The sequence below is a fragment of the Crinia signifera genome, chromosome 4 (genome assembly GCF_055691185.1).
Source record: "Crinia signifera chromosome 4, ASM5569118v1, whole genome shotgun sequence".
NCBI lineage: Eukaryota > Metazoa > Chordata > Amphibia > Anura > Myobatrachidae > Crinia > Crinia signifera.
Window position 1 is genome coordinate 20005331 of NC_139220.1, and position 18316 is coordinate 20023646.

Here is an 18316-nt window from a genome sequence, read left to right on the forward strand (position 1 = left end):
ATACTTTTAGTAGCAGTGACGTCGGCGGCAGGCTCATGGATGTTCGGGGCGGCTCGGGGGGACTCGGGAGCGCTCAGGCACCTTAGTCCTCCTGAGCCGCCGCCAACATCACTGCTGAATGTGACCGGTCGGCGACTAAGGCAGTGGGGACACTAGCGGCGGCAGGGAAGCTCTGGTGTACTAATGCCGGAGCAGAGGTGAGGGAGGGGGCCCCAGCAAAACCTACCACTCAAGGGGTTAATAACTACACTATTACAGTGGGTGCTGGCTCAAAATCAGTCCAAAGCCTGATAGCCTATGGCCGGTTTCACACACTCCGGCTCCTGCCGGACGGTGAAATCCCGCACGGCCAGGGAGCCGTGCCGCACACATTAGTTGTGAATGGACCCTATTGTGTCCATTCACACGGGACGGCCACGACCCGGCCGCACAGTTGCAGCCGGATCCCGCCACTGAAAGGGGCGGCTGCCGGGCTGTGGCCATCCCCTCCATGATAAACTAGTGTGTGCGGCACGGCTCCCTGGCCGTGCAGGATTTCACCGTCCGGCAGGAGCCGGAGTGTGTGAAACCAGCCTAAGCGATTGGTTGTCCTCTGTCCGAACTAAAGCCCCATGTACACTGGAGGATATTTTATCTTTTAGATTTAGAATATCCTGTGTATGCTCAAATGTCGTTATCGATGCGCGCTCCCGCTGGTCATGAACAACCCTCCCGCCTTTCAGCTGAACATGCAGATCAATTTGGCTATATAGCTAATGGCCATGTTCAGCGAGTCTCCATGATGTCACTGGACAATATCGTTCACCGATATCGTTCACTGTGTACACTAGTCCCCGCCCATGGCTGATATCGTAAACGAGCGGTTTGTGTAACAGACCTCAAAGGTGAGCGATCTGTCAGCGCCAGTGTTCTCCGGTGAGAACATTGGCCGTGCCCGATTAATATCCAACATGCTGGATATTTGTCGCTGGTCGAATCTTGCATCTCAAGATATTACGTGCTGCACTTAATATTTATTGAGCCTCATGTGTGATTGAAGGTGGGTTTTTAATACGTTCGATTTATTGCGAGTGCGATGCGCGATCTGTGGTGTTTATATAGCCCCAGATAGCCCTGCCCTCATTCCGGAATATGGTTGGATGGTCGACACCACTGGGTTGACATACTGCAAGGTCAACAGGGGTCAAGGTCGACAGGTCATTAGGTCGACACAAGCATTAGGTTGACATGGTCTAGGTTGACAGTCAAAAGGTCGACATGGGGTTTTTCACTGTTCTTTGAGCCGACATGTGCCGACAGGCAGTATTTCATGCCCTACCATCCACTAGGGCGTGGTGGGAGAATAAAATAGTGTGCCGAGCGCGGTGAGGCACCGTGCCCATGTGAGGGTACGTGGTGTACTTAATCCTGTGTCCATGTCGACTGGGCGAAAAACTGTGAAAAACCCCATGTCGACCTAGACAACGTCGACCTATTGCTTGTGTCGACCTAATGACCTGTTGACCTTGACCCATGTCGACCTAGACTACTGTTGACCTTGCAGTATGTCGACCCAGTGGTGTCAACCGTCTTTACGTTGACCCAATGATCCATACCCCTCATTCCATGACCTGATTTCAGGTCACATGGGGCATGCGATTTATCACATGATTACATGCACATCCTGAGGGGGGAAAAAGCACTTCCAATGCGATTGATCACACTGGGACCTTCAGGGGAAATCGAATCGCAATATCGTATCGTATACAATCGCACAAGTGTATGGGCACCATTAGCGATCTAAGGAGATCGCACATACCCCTTTCACACCAGCCTATATTCCCGGGTTGAGTCCGGGAACAACCCGGAACTACCGCTGGTGTGAGGTTCCCGGGACAAATTACCGGGAAAATTTGCCAGCAATCCAACCCTGCTAGGTAACAGGGTTGTTCCCGGGTTCAACCCGGGGACCTGGCTGGTGTGAATGGGGTAGGGTATATTTACCCGGGTTGGTGGTCCTCAGTGTCCTGTCCGGCCGGGAATCCACGCAGGCGGCGGGCGCAAATGACGGGCAGTGGATGATGATGACGCAGCTCTCCGGCGGCAGTAGGGGCGCTGGACAGCTGCCTTATCTTCATCTGCTGCATGTCCCGTCATTTGCGCCGCCGCCGGCGTGGATTCCCAGCCGGACAGGACACTGAGGACCACCTCCTGCCCACCTCCACCTCCGACTGCCCGACGCCATCCCGCCGACTGCCCGCCTCCTCCCCACCTCCTGCCGGCCTCCTTTTTGCCCCCTTCACACACCAGAAAATGCAGGGACTTTTCTGGTGTGAAAGAGTCCCAAACCCGGGAATGTCCCTGCTTTTCCCGGGAATGTAATTCACGGTTTTGTCCCTGCATTTCTGGTGTGAAAGGCGTATTAGAAAATGCCCCTAAATCGCTAGGTGTGTACGCCCCTTTGGTCCACAGGCTGATCGGAGTATTGATATAAGATAAGTACAGTTTAGCTGTCAGGTGACCAGGTCACGGTGAGGACACATTAATCACTAGTAGCTACAGGTCATTTCTAGGCCTCATTACTACTGGCTGTGGTATTAGCTCTCCTGTTCCTTTCCTAGTTTCTCACACTGTTACTGCTAACATTGTGCTTTTGCTGTACCAAGACTAACCTATTACTAACCTATTACTAACCTGGGTAACGTCTGCTGTGATTTTACAGAGTGCATGTTATATCTTGAAATGCATCTGCTAAATACATACACGTGTCACCCTCTAGCTTTGCATTGCAGGTGTGTCCTAGGTGTGGTGCCCTTGTCTTTGTAAACTGTATAGTAGGGTAGCAATTATGTCAGTGGATAGAATTTGAAGTCACGGTTATTGGATTACTTTATCATTTGCCCGGGCTATTGTTGTAGAGAGGCCACGTGTCGCTCACCTGCAGGATACGGATGTGTTTCATCATATAATCTTCCTTTGAAGTGATATATTTTAAACTGACTTCATAGGTGTAAAGAGGATCTTTTAGAAGGTGCTAAATAATAAGTAGTAGAATCTTATTGGTTGCTATTGGCAACAACCCATATTCAATAGAACGCTCATTTTAGTAAATTTACACCATAGTGTTTAAACTAAAGTGGTAAAGTAAAAGCCTGTGGGTATCCCTTATTACAAGGCTTCTAGGATGTCCCAGTTTTAAAATTGATGTAGAAGGGGAATGTGAGCTTGTGGACCAATCAGAAGTTCAATATACATAATCGACACTTCTCATTGGCCATTGCTGGGAGGTTCAACCTATAAGCCACCATTATTAAAATGAACGGAATCTTTTGCTCCGCCCCCTCTTGAGCAGCAGCCAAGTCCAGTCCTTTTTTATAAAGCATTGGGGTTTTAGGAATGTACACATACAATTTTTGGTTTTCCCCTTCCAATAAATAGCTGCTGTACTCTTCACAATGAATAATATTTTATTTTTGAAAGCGAAGAGTGGGAAACGTTTGTATGTTTTTGAAGATGGATTTCTTGCCAGAAGAGGGGTTATATAATGGGTCTGATTCTATCTTGCAGCTCGAACGGTTTACAAGTATAAGGATAAAGAAAGAGAAGGAGAAGCCTTATATGTCCAACCGGAATTCTGCTCATTACACGGACAGCGGTCTTCCGTCGCTGCAGGAACTCGATGATAACACCGTGCTGGAATTGTTTGAGCAGATGCTGGTAAGCTCCGATGAGTCTCCCCGTCAACCAAGACACGGGGGGTAATGGCTGCGTTCACGAATTCTCATGCTCGTACACATCGGGAACTTCAGAAACACCTGTAGTCTGAGAACATTATGGCCGTTGCCAGCCAAAACGGGCTGGAAAGATGCCACCTATCTAAAATGCCAATGAAAACTATACTTGTGCATAATACAAAAATACAATTAACTTGCATAAAAGGGTACTTGTTTCCTATCTGGGCGCCCGCTAAGTTAATTGCGCACCATGCTATTCTCCGTATAAAAATCGGATCGCATCGCATCGGATACCACAAATACACATACACGATATTGAACGATGCGATGCGATCCGATTCGATTTCCCATAGGATCAATTTACCCAACTCAGCATAGGGAAGAATGGTAAATGGGCCAGAAACCCCAAAAAAACCCACAGAGCAGTGGAATGTCCCCCCAAAAGTAGTTGACGCCACCCCGCCATCAACGTGAACCCGAAGCGTGGCGAGCGGCGGCGGTACGTGTCCTCCGACCTTTTCATGCCCTACTATCCACTAGGGCGTGAAGTGAGAATAGAATAGTGCCCGAAGCGTGGCGAGCGCACGCGGATACCTTCACAGGTAAACGCGTCCCTTCGCGGGCTTCCCAGGTGTCCGCGTCGCCATGGACACCTGGGAAGCCCGCGAGGGGACGCGTATAACTGTGAAGGTATCCGCGTCCCCTCGCGGGGCTCGCTGCGCTCGCCACGGTTCGGGCTCGGTGGCTCGCTGCGCTCGCCACACTATTCTATTCTCACTCCACGCCCTAGTGGATAGTAGGGCATGAAAAGGTCGGAGGACGCGTACCGCCGCCCCTCGCAGGCTCGCTGCGCTCGCCACGCTTCGGGTTCACGTTGATGGCGGGGTGGCGTCAACTACTTTTGGGGGGACATTTCAATGTTCAGAGGTGTTTTTGGCCCATTTACTATTGTTCCTATGATAATTTGGCTAAATTGAGCCATTTCACATTGTTTCCTATGGGAAATCGCATCGCATCGTATACCATCGTACATCATCGAGTACCGAATCCGATGCGATGCGATCCGATTTCATTACGGTGCCGTATGTAGAAAACCTGGGCGCCCAGATAGGAAACAAGTACCCATAAAAGATATTGTGCTAGGATGCTGAGTTTGACTGAGGAGTCCGGATTCGAGGCAATTTCGGACATTTTTTAAAGCAGCAATCATCTACAAGGCAAAAACCACGATTAAACAATAACTGTCCGAGATCGTCCGGCATCCCTCTACTAAACAAGCCGGGCTTGTGGCTCGACAGCTGGTACCCAGTAGTAATTCACTGTCTTGCAGACATATATTACGTCAAAGTCTTCACTTTAAGCCCTTGTATTATTTATCCACCCAATGTAGAACGCTGACATGGCCTCACTGACTGCGGCAGGGCATCACGCGGCCTCGCTGACCGCGGCAGGGCATCACGCGGCCTCGCTGACCGCGGCAGGGCATCACGCGGCCTCGCTGACCGCGGCAGGGCATCACGCGGCCTCGCTGACCGCGGCAGGGCACCACGCGGCCTCGCTGACCGCGGCAGGGCACCGCGCGGCCTCGCTGACCGCGGCAGGGCACCGCGCGGCCTCGCTGACCGCGGCAGGGCACCACGCGGCCTCGCTGACCGCGGCAAGACATCCCCGGCCTCCACATACAGTATTGGGGTACCGATGTTGCCTGTATTTGCCTACAATTTCACCTCTCTCTCCCGTGTATTCCCAGACGGACATGAATCTCAATGAGGAAAAGCAGCAGCCACTACGCGCGAAAGACATCATGATCAAAAGAGAAATGGTCTCTCAGTATCTTCACACATCAAAAGCTGTGAGTAGTGGGGCTTGTTACCTCCGGGATGGTTATGTGTGAGATTCTGGCTGGTTGTAGTTGGCTGAGTATTTATTTTTTTTGGTAATACATGTAACACTGTGATCATGACTGTCCATGCTAATCTTCTGTTCAGTGCTACTGGTCCTAAACAGGTGGTTGATAGGTCCATTCATATCGGAGCTTCTTTCTCTGTAGTTGAGCGGCTTCTCCTACAAATAAAATCTCCTGCATTTAGGTTTTTGTTAGTGCCAGTGGCTCCCAGGGCTTAGACTAGAATTATATGCCCCCAGACAATGTGTATTAGTAACCTTAAGAGTAACATGGATGGCCTTTTGGGGGAACTGGAGAACAAATTCCTACCTGGGTAGTTCACAGCTTCCTGTGTTTGTTTCCATGGTTCCTCTGACTTATTCCAGTTCTCTTAAAGATCAAATGTGCCCTCAAGGTTCCAGATATGTAAATAGGCCGCCATGATGTGGTTGGCATGGGTTGTTCCTGTGACACACTCTTTGGAATTTAAAGAAGATCTGTTCATGGGCTGAGTTGTGGGCCACTTAGGACACTGGTCAACCCAAGGTATGGCCTGTAAGCCCATGGCAAGTGGCACATTCCGCCACAATATATGTCGACCTTAATAGTGTCGACCAATCGACTGTATACCCTTTGAAATAGGTCTTTAATACACTTGCTCAGTGGTTCCCATCTGTGTGCCTAGTCAGCCTTTGCAGTGGTGTCTCGGGTTGGTGGTCCAGGCCTAAATTATTTATGGTCAAAGCAATAGGCTGAACCAGTGCTAGTGGTGGCCAATCAGAAGCACAACTGTCCACCACATAACTGACCATAAGGATGAAAGATGCACAAAATTTACTTAAATATGTATTTTTTAAATAAAATTATCAATTAAAAAAGTTTTTAGACTAGTGGTTTTGTCCTAGAGGTGCCGTGAAAATAATGCTGATTATTCTCGGGCTCCGTGATTCAAGAAAGTGTGAGAACCACTACCGTACTTCATTATCCTTGCCTTCCTCAGGAGCAACCGGCATATAAATCTGATCCTACCTACCGGTATCGGCGCGATCTGTGTATGTCCGTTTGGAATCTGAAACCTTTCTATTTTTATTTTTTAAATTTGATTCTAGGGAATGAACAAAAAGGAGAGTACGAGGTCAGCACAAATGTACATCCAGGATCTGAAGTCCGGTTTGGGCGACTCCAACCTACTGTCCTGCTTAGAGTCCCTGAGGGTGTCTCTAAACAACAATCCGGTCAGGTCGGTAGTAAATATCTTTTATTATTCACAATTCATAGACTCATCCATACGCAGAGCTGGTTCTACAGTCGGCTACATCTACCCTAATTGGATCAGTCTGGCTGCCCAATTTTTGGACTCAATTGTCCGTTCCTGTGAGGCACAGCGGGTGCAGTTGGGTGATTCATGTTTTCATCTATGCATCTCATTTTCAACATCACATAGATACCACTGTGGGGTGGGTCACAGTCAGCAGACGCAATGAGTTGCTGTCAGTCAGGGCCTCATGGGCCATGGGAATTTTGAGGACTTTGCAGAACACCAGCACAACTTAAACGCATCCGTATGCTGTAAAACATTTCCCTGTTAAACATTTCCCAGTGATTACGTCTGACAACCTGAAAGCTGATCTGCACTCCCTACAAAAATGTTACATTGGTGACTGCAACATGGATCTATCTAGATGTTACAGGTTCATAGTTTTCAGTCATTTAGACAATAACTCACATACGCTTTTTATTCTAGTCCTTCTCCACCACAGCCCCCTCCTAAACTCCCATGTATACCTGTTTATGGTTAATGTTGTGATATATGGCTGGAAACCACTGTGTTAGTTTTCATTTAGACCAGGATTACACTGAAGCTTCTGTTCTTCTGTTCGGTTTTCTAGTTGGGTGCAGAATTTTGGTGCAGAAGGTCTGTCCTGTCTCCTGGAGATCCTCCGAAGACTGCAAGATGATCAGTCAGCGTAAGTGTGGCATCTGGGTGGCTTCGTCCATACCATTGGTCGTTAGAAGAATGTTTATATTCTCTGTTGCAAACACTAACCGTAAAGGCTCAATGCCATAAAAACAATTGAGTTTAACTTTACATTTAAAGGGATTGTCCACATCTACCCCACTCTGCCCATGTGCTAGTTATCATCACATCCCCTTTGTAGTGATGATGTGTTGTTCTTTCTCTGACTACATTATGCTGGAAGCTCAGTATTACACTTCAGCCGCTTATATGCAGTATTGCTCTGTGGGCGTGATCAGTTGAAAGGGGGGGGGGGGGGGGATGATATCGCATGAGCCAAAGGCGGCTTTGGGGGAAGACTTTGCAGAACAGTATTTTTTTTTTCCCCAATAGCTATATCCAGCCACAGGAAACTATAAACTGATATTAAATAATCAGTGAGCACTTACATCATACATTTATAGATCACGAGGATGTGCGTGGGCCTCTCCGTATACTGCGCACTTGCGATTACGGATCTGAAAGCTTAACGTGACCTCCTACTCATTGTAATTTATTTACATTGTTTTCTATTTAATACCTATGGCGGCGTTCTTTTTTTCAAAAAGCTGCTTATGGTACCTTAAATTCATATTGTAGTTTCATGCCACCTGTTACAGTGTTTATAGATCAAATGAGAATTCTACAAATTTAAATGAGCCGAAATTTTTTCTTTTTCAAACTTTAACGTCGTCGTTTATTTAACACTTTATTTATTTTTGTGCTTCCTGAGATCCCAGCTTATTACCGTCATTAATTATTCTTTGTTTACTTTTTCATAGACCTCGTGACTCTAAGAGTGAACATGAAATCATCCGATGTCTAAAGGCTTTTATGAACAATAATGTAAGTGAATACCTATTTTTTAGACCACCTACTTAAGGGTATATTCAATGATTTTTGTGAGCTGTGACAGCGAGCAGTGCTGATTGCTCCCCCGTCACAGCTCGCACGGTACGTATTCAACTGATCCCCCTGCCCACAGCGTTTCCACCGTCGCTGGGTTTTTACAGCGTCGTGAAAACGACGTGTGCGGCCACCACAACAGCGAGGCTTGCAGCTAAATGCAGCGGGCACCCTGCATTCGTTTGGGGGTATACGGCTAGCGGCCAGCGTAGGGGTTAAACGGCTTGTTTTCGGCTATCCCCGCCATTTAACCCCCTCACTGGCCGCATTGAATACTGCCCTAAATGGTAGTTGTACAGGAGACCCCACAATGATGTTAAAGCTGCAATACCCCTAGTGCAATCAACATTACTAAGCTCCGCCCTGGATATGGAGGGAGGTGTGACCGTGCCAGCAAATCACAAGCCCTATATATTGGTCCCCCCTCACTTCCTTGCTTGTTGCCCGATTCTGTAGGAATAATTGGACAACCCAGTATGGAGCTGCCTCTGAGGCTCCTGAGCTTCACCAGATTTATATAGCGATATATTTTGGCCAGCTTTAATTAAAGCAACTAGCCTAAGCGCACATAACAATTTCTCGTCTCTGTTTCCAGTTCGGAATAAAAACAGTGTTGGACACAGAAGATGGAATCCTGCTGTTGGCGCGGGCCATGGACCCCTCCGTCCCAGCCATGATGATCGATGCTTTGAAATTGCTCTCTGCCATGTGCATACTTCCGCAACCTGAGGACGTGTACGTGTTTTTTTTATTGCTAATCGTGTCATTCGTAAATGTCTTGGTTTTATGTTATTATGGGGAATGGAAAGCCAAGCCCCTCTCCACTGTAGGACGTTTCCTCTGTGATTCCGGTAATATTCGGTGATATAAAGGGGGCGCGAGCTATCCAGAAACCTCTCAGTATATGCCAAAAAGAACCAATATCTCTAGTCAACATTGTAGTCAACGATGTAGTCAATGTTCTACAGTTGGTCTTGGTGTCCATTTTGAACAAAAATGTACAAACACTTGATTTTGACATGTTAAAGAGCGTTATAAAGCTCTTACGCTTTTCGCCGGTACACTACTCACTTCCTCAGACTGGGTTCTGCTGGTGTTTTTATTTTTGATAATTGGTTGACTTCAATGTCTGTGTTTCTAAGTGTGAACCATATATCATCAATGCGAGTGGGTACGTCGGTCATAAATTTTGACCCATAGTCATGTTCACCACAACCACGTACTTGTATGTGAACACGAGGTTTTTCCGTGCTACTTTTACCTGGGCATTTCTCCTTGAAACCTAGTGTAAATGACGGAACGTGTTTCTTTACAAATGAATGCTCTACCTCAGCAACTTTATCCAACCACCTCGGGTGGACTTCTGAGGTTACATGTACACCTATGTATTGAAAGGCTCAAAGCCACTAAGAGTAGCATAATGAAGCCAATTAAGACCTGTTCGTATAGGTGCGAATTAGTCCCCGTCCTCGATTTGTGGGGATTGCATAAATGGGCATGTACAAACCCCCGCAATTTCCATTCGCCAATGCGCTCTGCATGATTGACACAAAACGGTGGGCGCGCCCATAGAAACACTGGACGGACCCCTGCAAAGACGGGCGTTTCGCGTCTGCTTGGAGCGGGCGGATGACATCACATGATGTCACCTCCCGCCCCCAATTCGCAGAAGACCGGGCATCTGAAAAGTCCTAACTGACTTTTATCTGCGAACAGAGGAAAAAACATCATCCATGTCAGGGTTTGAGCCCAAGTTTCAGTAGATCAGGGATGGGGAACCTTCGGCCCTCCAGCTGTTGTTGAACTTCACATCCCAGCATGCCCTGCTACAGTTTTGCTTTTTGGCCCTGCTAAAACTGTTGCATGGAATGCTGGGATATGTAGTTCAACAACAGGTGGAGGGCCGAAGGTTCCCCATCCCTGAAGTAGATAATCATATCTTTTATAGAAGGTCCAGCGCAATAAACACTTGCATGCGTTTCGTCATAGCCATCACTTCATCAGGGTGTGACAGACTTGTATACACTGGGGTACAGTTTATATCCGTAGACAATAAATATGTTTTTGTAACCGATGTTACTCGTGTACTTTCAGCCATGAACGTGTCCTCGAAGCTCTGACGGAAAGAGCGGAGATGTACGAAATGGAGCGATTTAAACCTCTTCTTGATGGGCTGAAAAGCGGAACTCCTGTGGCCCTCAAGGTAGTATATCGCCACCCTGCATCTCCGTGTGATAGTAGCATGGCGGAGGATAACATTTACAAATATTTTTTATTTTAAAAAAAAGTTTTTATTTAAGAGGATTTTTCTCATCTCCGGATTATGGAAGGAGGTTATGTAAACACTTTCCTCTGCCACAATATGTGGGGTGTTCAATGTCCGGGCAGTTGCAATCCCGAGCAGTTTTTGCTCAGCTCAACTGTAATCCAACAGTCAGAATTCAATGTTCCGGCTGTCGAATGTCAGAAAGTGGGCGTGTCAGTAAAAAAAAGTTAGAGGATTGTCGAAAACGGCTGTGAACTCGACAATCTGTGGCCGTGTTTAGCAAAACAAATCTGACGTGTTTTAAAGTCGGATTTGTTTTGTCGTAATCTGCATCCAATGCTGTCGGAAACGGCAGCATTGGATAGGCGACAGCCTCTATTTCTGCAGGCGAAAAATAGCGTCCGGGATCGAATACCCTATATGTATGTCCCGGAGGATATCCTCGCTGGTCAGTCGGGTGGGGGAGAATAACACCAAGCGGTTCCTCTGCCTTACGTTGGCTCAATATGTTATCAATGGGTAATTTTACACCTTATAGCTGTATAGGACACACACGCTGTGCAGTATCCCAGGTGCATACTATTTTGGATCATAGACCTGGGTCTCTATACTCAGGTTAGATCAGATGTGAAATGAACACATCGGGTGGGATGCCTTGTAAGTAATTGCCCCTTTGAAAAAAAGTTTGCTTGGCATCCCGCACTGCCACCGAAAGTGGCAACCATATTGGAGCCCTGATTGGCATTATCTTGAAATGATGACCCAAGGCTTAATTCATTTCGGGTGACGTGCAGTATGGGTAAGTTGGTTAGTTGGGCGTTGCTGGACTTCAGGTGCCCAGTGAAACATATCGGGATATTTGTGTCATTCTGGTGGCTTTAGGTCAGCAACACCAGTTTATCGTTGTACAGTTTATTGGGGTACGCTAAACCAAACCTTCACTCATTGACTTTCATTTTCTGAATACCCATTTGTTGCAGACGTCTGAAACACATAATGACTTTGATTAATTGATTTTGTTATGCCCTAGGTGAGCTGTATACTATTAATCAACGCCCTGATCATCCAAGGAGATGAGCTGGACCTACGGGTGCACATACGCAGCGAGTTAATGCGGTCTGGACTGGGCAGCTTGTTAAAGGTAAGAGGTTGATGTTACACATTTTGGGGGGTAGTCAATAGCGCTGAGCAATCCAATTGGCAGGGACTGCCCCGCGCGTGAATTCCTAGTCAAACTAAACCTCGTAAATACAGAATCAGTGGGTTTTCCGCAAATGAATCACAAATTTTAGGTTTGGCATAAAGGCCCTGTCCCAATTGGTGTTGCCCATAGCAACCAAACTTTAGTGCATTCTAGAAGCCGATGGACAGATTCTGGTTGCTATCGGCAACACTGCCTCAATTCATTTCTGAAAGCGTTAGTAAATTTACTCCTTAAGACTTTTAAGGGTGTAGAACCATCGATTGTGAAGCGCTACATTTTTTTTGTGGGTGCGTGTGATCATGTAGGAGGGAACTGCTCTGTTGGTGTCACCCGCTCTTAGGATGCCCCTTTTCAGCGGTGATGGACGATGTATGGATTATCCACATTGGGGGGTGATCACAGCTTTCCTAATGGCAGAGAGGCCGACCCGCCTAATACCTGACCCCCCCCCCCCCCTGCCGCCGGTTCCCCCCTGGGGCCAAATAGCAACTTGCAGAGTGATGGGCAGGCACCCAGCGTGACAGCGGGGGAGTGACCGCGTAATCACGCCTTGAGAGCATCTACACTCTGGTTCGTGGCATGGCTGGCGTGAAGCCACGACGTCCGTTTCGCTCACACATTCCCCATTGCCTGTCTCCAACCCTAGGGATGCCAATGTCGGATTGGTATTAAATATGTATGTATATCCATAAATAAACTAAAACAAAAGGGGGTATGATGTCAATGTAGAAGTCACTGGTATTTGTTGTTAGTCCTGCAAGGTTCTATACCAGGTTACTAATAAAACTTTGTGTTTAGGATCTTCAAGATATTGAAAATGATGAGCTGAAGGTGCAGCTGAACGTGTTCATGGAGCACTGCGAATACGACACGGATGACCTGCGCGGGCGCCTGGAGGACATTCGAGTTGAGATGGAATATCCTTTTATCGCGTCTAAAAAAGTTCACAGTGGAAGTGGAAAAAGCTTAAAAAATGCAAAAACCCCCACAAATATACAAAACCCCCTCCCCCCAAACCGTTGTAGTGTATTTAGTGCAGCATTAATGATGCAACCAAGGCACCTCATAACACCATAAGCTCTGTACTAAACGACGATCAATACAGTCACAGAAAATCCTCCATCCATGTAAAGTGTAAAGTGTATGGGGGTTGCACACTGGCTCAGGTCACTGAAAGATTCGCATCTGCAGATTTATGCCCTTACATCTACTTACTTTGTGTAGTATTACATTATGGTGGTTTACACTGGTGCAGTTCTGCTATTTGCCACAAGGTGGCAGTGCTAGCCTGTTTATAGTGTTTTGCCTTCAAAGTAAATCCCCAGACATATTTACGCATACTGTATATATTTTCTATGGAGGAGACTTTCCGCTACTGAACGCAGTTATATGGAAGCTCCCTATTTCCGCTGCGTGCCTATTATTTTGTCACACCGATGCATAGCACAGACTGTATGTAACCAGAATAGCGATTGTCCTGTATTATTATACATTACATTTCTGGTTACTGTAACTGCTGATATTGTCTATAGTAACCAATCAGATTGTACCAGACATTTTGCTAGTGCAATTTGGAGAATAAAACCAATGCCTTGGCTGGCCAGTATCTACTCCTCTAATATCTGTGCCTGAAGGGGTTATTCACAGCAGTTCCAATAGCGGTGTTTAAACTATGAAGCTGACGCTCTATAACCCCATCTGTAAGCTTGTAGGATTGCAAGACCCATACACTCGTCTTTCCAAATATTCCACGGTAGGTCTGTTAGGAATTCGGTATTGCTTCCATTACACTTGCCTAAGTGTGCAATTCCGATGGGCTGCCTGGCTGTGATCCCCTCTGTGTCTCTCCTCTGTGAGGGCAGGAGAGCATGAGGGACATATTTAAAGATAAACCACCACTGATTTCATGTCTATTGATGATTTCAGTAATACACAACCTTTCTTATATATTATTTAATTATGAAACAAATAACACGGTCTCCGTTACTTGAATAGGAAAACCCTGTGTCCTTGGAGACAAACCCTACGCCGTGGGGTTTTTAAATTTCCTGTTTTCAATTGAATCAGTTGGGTGCAAAGTTTGCACTATAAAAACGTTCCCCAGCTATGCATGTTGTAGATATTTATGGTATTCAGTTTAAAAAATAAATAAATGATCGCAACCGCACGGCACGCAGTAGGGGGCTGCTGGGAAATGTAGTTCTCCGAGCTGCTGCCTCCTTCATTCAAAAAATCACTGCATTTCACTCTATCCTTTAATTGAATAGGAAAACCCTGGGTCTTTGGAGACCAACCCTACGCCATGGGGTTTTTACATTTCTGGTTTTCTGGCCCTATAGTAGAAACACCTAGGCCTAATTCAGACCTGTCCGCTAAGCTGCATATGTTTGTAGCCTAGCTAACCGGTAAATGCCACCCAGCCGAGCAAACTGCTCAGCAAGTGTGAAACTCCGTTCCCTCCCGGGGTTTGCACATGGTCATAATTGCATATGCGCAAACTCCAATCATCTGGGGCGGGGACGAATCCAGACCAAACGAACGTGTCTGAATCGGACTGACAGTGTGTTCTACTGTGCAGTACCTGATCAGGAAGAACAGGCGGTACAGTGGAAGGAAGTCAAATTGTTCATTTAATAATTTTTCATTAAATCACTTGAACCTTAACCCTGATCTCACTGATGTCCAAGAAGTCTTCCAGATTGTGCAGAACACGGTGAAGGACACTCCCGCAGAACAGCTGTTCCTCTCCATCCTGCAGCATCTTCTACTTATCCGGAATGACTATGACGCCAGGTAGGAAACGGTGATACATGTGCAGCCGTAATGGGGCAACAACAGCAGATGGCTAGTGACTCCAGTTCTACCTCCAGCTGAGCCAAGTGATTGCTGATGTCATGGCTGAGGCTAGGGGCTATGAATGACATCACTATTGCGAGTGACATCACTGTGTCTAGTGACATGACGAAGGCCAGGCTATGCCAGTGTTGTGGCTGAGATCATTGGCTACTGGCGACGGCGCTGAATGTTTATTCATTATGCGAGTGACACAAACGGCCCCCAACCCATTGCAGCCAATCGTATAGTTTTTATTATGACACTAATAAAATATACTTCACCACATGGGCAAAGGTTCGCTGGGTGCAACATTTTACCCATTTTCGCCACTTTTAGGAGTTGAATGATGAAAAATCGGGTAGGTGGCTCCAAATAACTGTCACAGTTTCCAGACCACCCAGCAGGTCACATGTTCCAGGTCACAGGGGAAAGTTCACAAACGGTAAAATTTTCCAGAGCACTGTATGCAACATAACTGGAAATTAATAAACCAGACATTTTATCAGTCACCAGCAGATGGCGATCTTTCACCACTTAAAAGGTTATTTTTTTTTTTTTTTCATTTATTTAGTCATTTTAGTTTTTATGTATCTTAGCCTCCTAAGATTGGTATTTACTGAACAGTATGACAGTCAAAGGTAATATTTCAGGCAGATGAGTTTTTCCATAAAGAAAGGATTATTGGATGGCTAATGGCCCAGCGTTCGCTGTAATAATCCTATTAATTCTTCCTCGGAGAGGCAGCGCGAGAACGCAGCCATGATTTGTTTGGTGATGTTCTTTCCCCCTGAGTTGGCCACTGATATGTTTTTTTTTTTTTATGTACGTTTTATCCCTCTATTATCATACCAGTTTTTACAAACAATTTTACTCCTTTATTTTCTCATTCAGCAGCCAGAAGCTCCGCGCTGCTGCCTCCTTACAAGGGGGGGGGGGGGGGATACTGCATAAATGTATAGTCCTTGTGTCCCTGCTTGTAGACCTATTTAACCCTTAAAGCGCCAACGTTGCTGTGCGCCATCCTCAAAATATCCTCGCTCACATCAATATTGGTGCTCAAAGGGTTCAGAAAAAGATTTGATTTGCTTTGAAATTTTCACACTTGTTTTGACACATTCCCTGGGCACTCAAAGGGTTAATGCCGTATTAGCCGTATGTACATTAAATAAAACCTCTTCATAGTAAATACCTGATTAGCTGGTTAATCTCACACTATAGAGGTATATAGAGCTTTGTTCCTGCCCCAGTAGGGGATACGGTCATTGGGTCGTCGTTAGGTCGACAGGGTCATTAGGTCTAAATGGGTCATTGGGTCGGCATGTTTTTTTTTTTTGCTGTTTCTTTGAGCTGACATGTGCCGACAGGTGGTATCTCATGCCCTACCATCCACTTGGGCAGGGCTGGGCAATTGCGGCCCTCCAGATGTTGAGGAACTACACATCCCAGGATGCTTTGCATTAGTTTTGCTATTGTGGCCATGCTGAAACTAATGCAAGGCATGCTGGGATGTGTAGTTCCTCAACATCTGGAGGGCCGCAATTGCTCAGCCCTGCACTAGGACATAAGGGTAAAAAAAAAAAAAAGTCGACTTTTTCACTGTCTACCTTATCCATGTCGACCTAATGACCCTGTCAACTTTACCCATGTCGATCTAACCCTTGTCGACCTAGACTCATGTTGCCCTTCATACATGTTGACCTAGACACATGTCGACCTAATGGGGTCGACCTAATGACTGTCTAACAACTTTCTAGTGACCTAAATGATCCACACCCCACAGTAGTCTACATGTGAATTAGAGGAATCTCTGGGCACAGTTATTACATGGCAGTCTATGTAATATACACCCTGCCGTACTTTATCGGGGTAGGGGTCATAGGTTTAACTCATGCTTAGTGATAAGGGTCGACATGGATAAGGGTGGTAAAGGTTCGTAAGGTCAACACAAGCAGTAGGTTGACAGTGGGAAGGTGGACAGTCAAAAGGTTGACAGGAATTTTTCACTGTTTTTACCTCAGGTAGCCAGGTGTACAGTAGACGTCATTTGCTTTCTCTTTCGGATGCCGTCTTTGTTAATGTCTAAGTTTCTGTTGTGCGTACAGTCGTTTATTTACTTAGCAAGTAAATAAAATGAATTTCTGTTGTGCATACAGTCAGAAATAAATAAAGACGGCATCCGAAAGAGAAAGCAAATGACATCTACTGTACACCGGACTACCTGAGGTATTTGCAGGGGTATTCAACATTACACCGCTCCATTCTAGACTATGAAGGAAACCAGCAAAACCACCTCAGCAATCAATGAAGGGTGGTCACCGAGGTAGGAAATACTTTTCAGTCACGATGCGGTTCCAGAACCTTCTGCAGATAAGTAAATAAAAACTGGTGCGCTTTACAGGAAGATGAAACGAAATCTCTTTTACTCGTAGCCGTCTTTCGTTAAGGGGCTAATTAAAAATAAGTAACGAGACTGCTGGTAAACAAGAAACTGCTCCCTATTTACATATCCCCTTCAAACCAAGTTTTTGCCTCCATGCAAACTTTCACGACGCGCAACTTCAAAAAGGGTCCGGTCAGGGACGTTTCCTGAGGTAACTTCCGCCACGCTGAGACGCCTGTGGCCACGGACCGTCGGTGGCAGCAGACTATTTCGCAACTAGTCATTAATTATTTTTATTTATGTTAAACTCCGGCCGCATTAACGATGTGGAAGCTAATTATTTTCCTGCATAACAGAGACGGCGTCATTGGATTTATATGTAGTGTACAATATTCCGGCTGTGTGATTAATTACTACTTTATCCTTCCTTGCTGTAGGCCGCAGTACTACAAGCTGATCGATGAGGTCATTTCTCAGATAATCCTTCGCAAAAACGGAGCTGACCCCGACTTCAAATGCAGACCATTAAAAGTGGAGATTGAAGGTTTGATAGGTACGTGTCTATTATGCTTCACTTGTGGTGATTTTGCCCATAGCAACCAATCAGATCTTGTCTCTCATTTCTCTGGTGCATCCTAGAAAATAATAGACAGAGGGCCAGAAGCTACCAACCAATCATCTCCTGTTGGACATTTTTCAAACAGTCTGAGACATGACAGGTAGGAGCTTATTGGCCCAGAATCTGGTTGGTTGCTATGGGCAATAACACCTTTTTAATTTTTAGATGTTTAGTAAATATACCCCATAGTGTTGTAGCGGAGCAGTGCAACACAATACATCCACCTCCTGTCCAGACAACCAGTGGGGCTCCTGGCAGTTGACCTCAACGTACAGATGTGTTATCATGCGCCTAGCCTCAGTCCGCAGTGTGGCACAAGATGCCTGACGTGGGTGAGGTGCCAGGTCGCGTGCAACTAATTGCAAAGCTGATTCATTTTTGCAAATGGATAATTGCTATAACCATGCTGCACTGCAGGTGAGGCAGATGTAACATGTGCAGAGAGTTAGATTCACGTACGTTTATGTACGTTTGAACACACACCACCCAAATCTAATGTAGCCCATACACTA

General features: G+C 46.2%; 1 protein-coding gene across 3 annotated transcripts in view; it reads left to right on the plus strand.

The window, feature by feature from the left end:
* Positions 1-18316, plus strand: part of DIAPH1 (diaphanous related formin 1) — a 183660-nt gene that overhangs the window by 51834 nt on the left and 113510 nt on the right. For all 3 annotated transcript variants that reach the window (XM_083181346.1, XM_083181344.1, XM_083181345.1), the window contains 11 exons: positions 3547-3696; positions 5464-5565; positions 6708-6838; positions 7488-7565; positions 8377-8440; positions 9096-9235; positions 10595-10703; positions 11797-11907; positions 12769-12887; positions 14647-14763; positions 17623-17738. In XM_083181346.1, the coding sequence (XP_083037472.1) occupies positions 3547-3696; positions 5464-5565; positions 6708-6838; positions 7488-7565; positions 8377-8440; positions 9096-9235; positions 10595-10703; positions 11797-11907; positions 12769-12887; positions 14647-14763; positions 17623-17738 (1237 nt within the window). The remainder of the gene's footprint in view (positions 1-3546; positions 3697-5463; positions 5566-6707; positions 6839-7487; positions 7566-8376; positions 8441-9095; positions 9236-10594; positions 10704-11796; positions 11908-12768; positions 12888-14646; positions 14764-17622; positions 17739-18316) is intronic.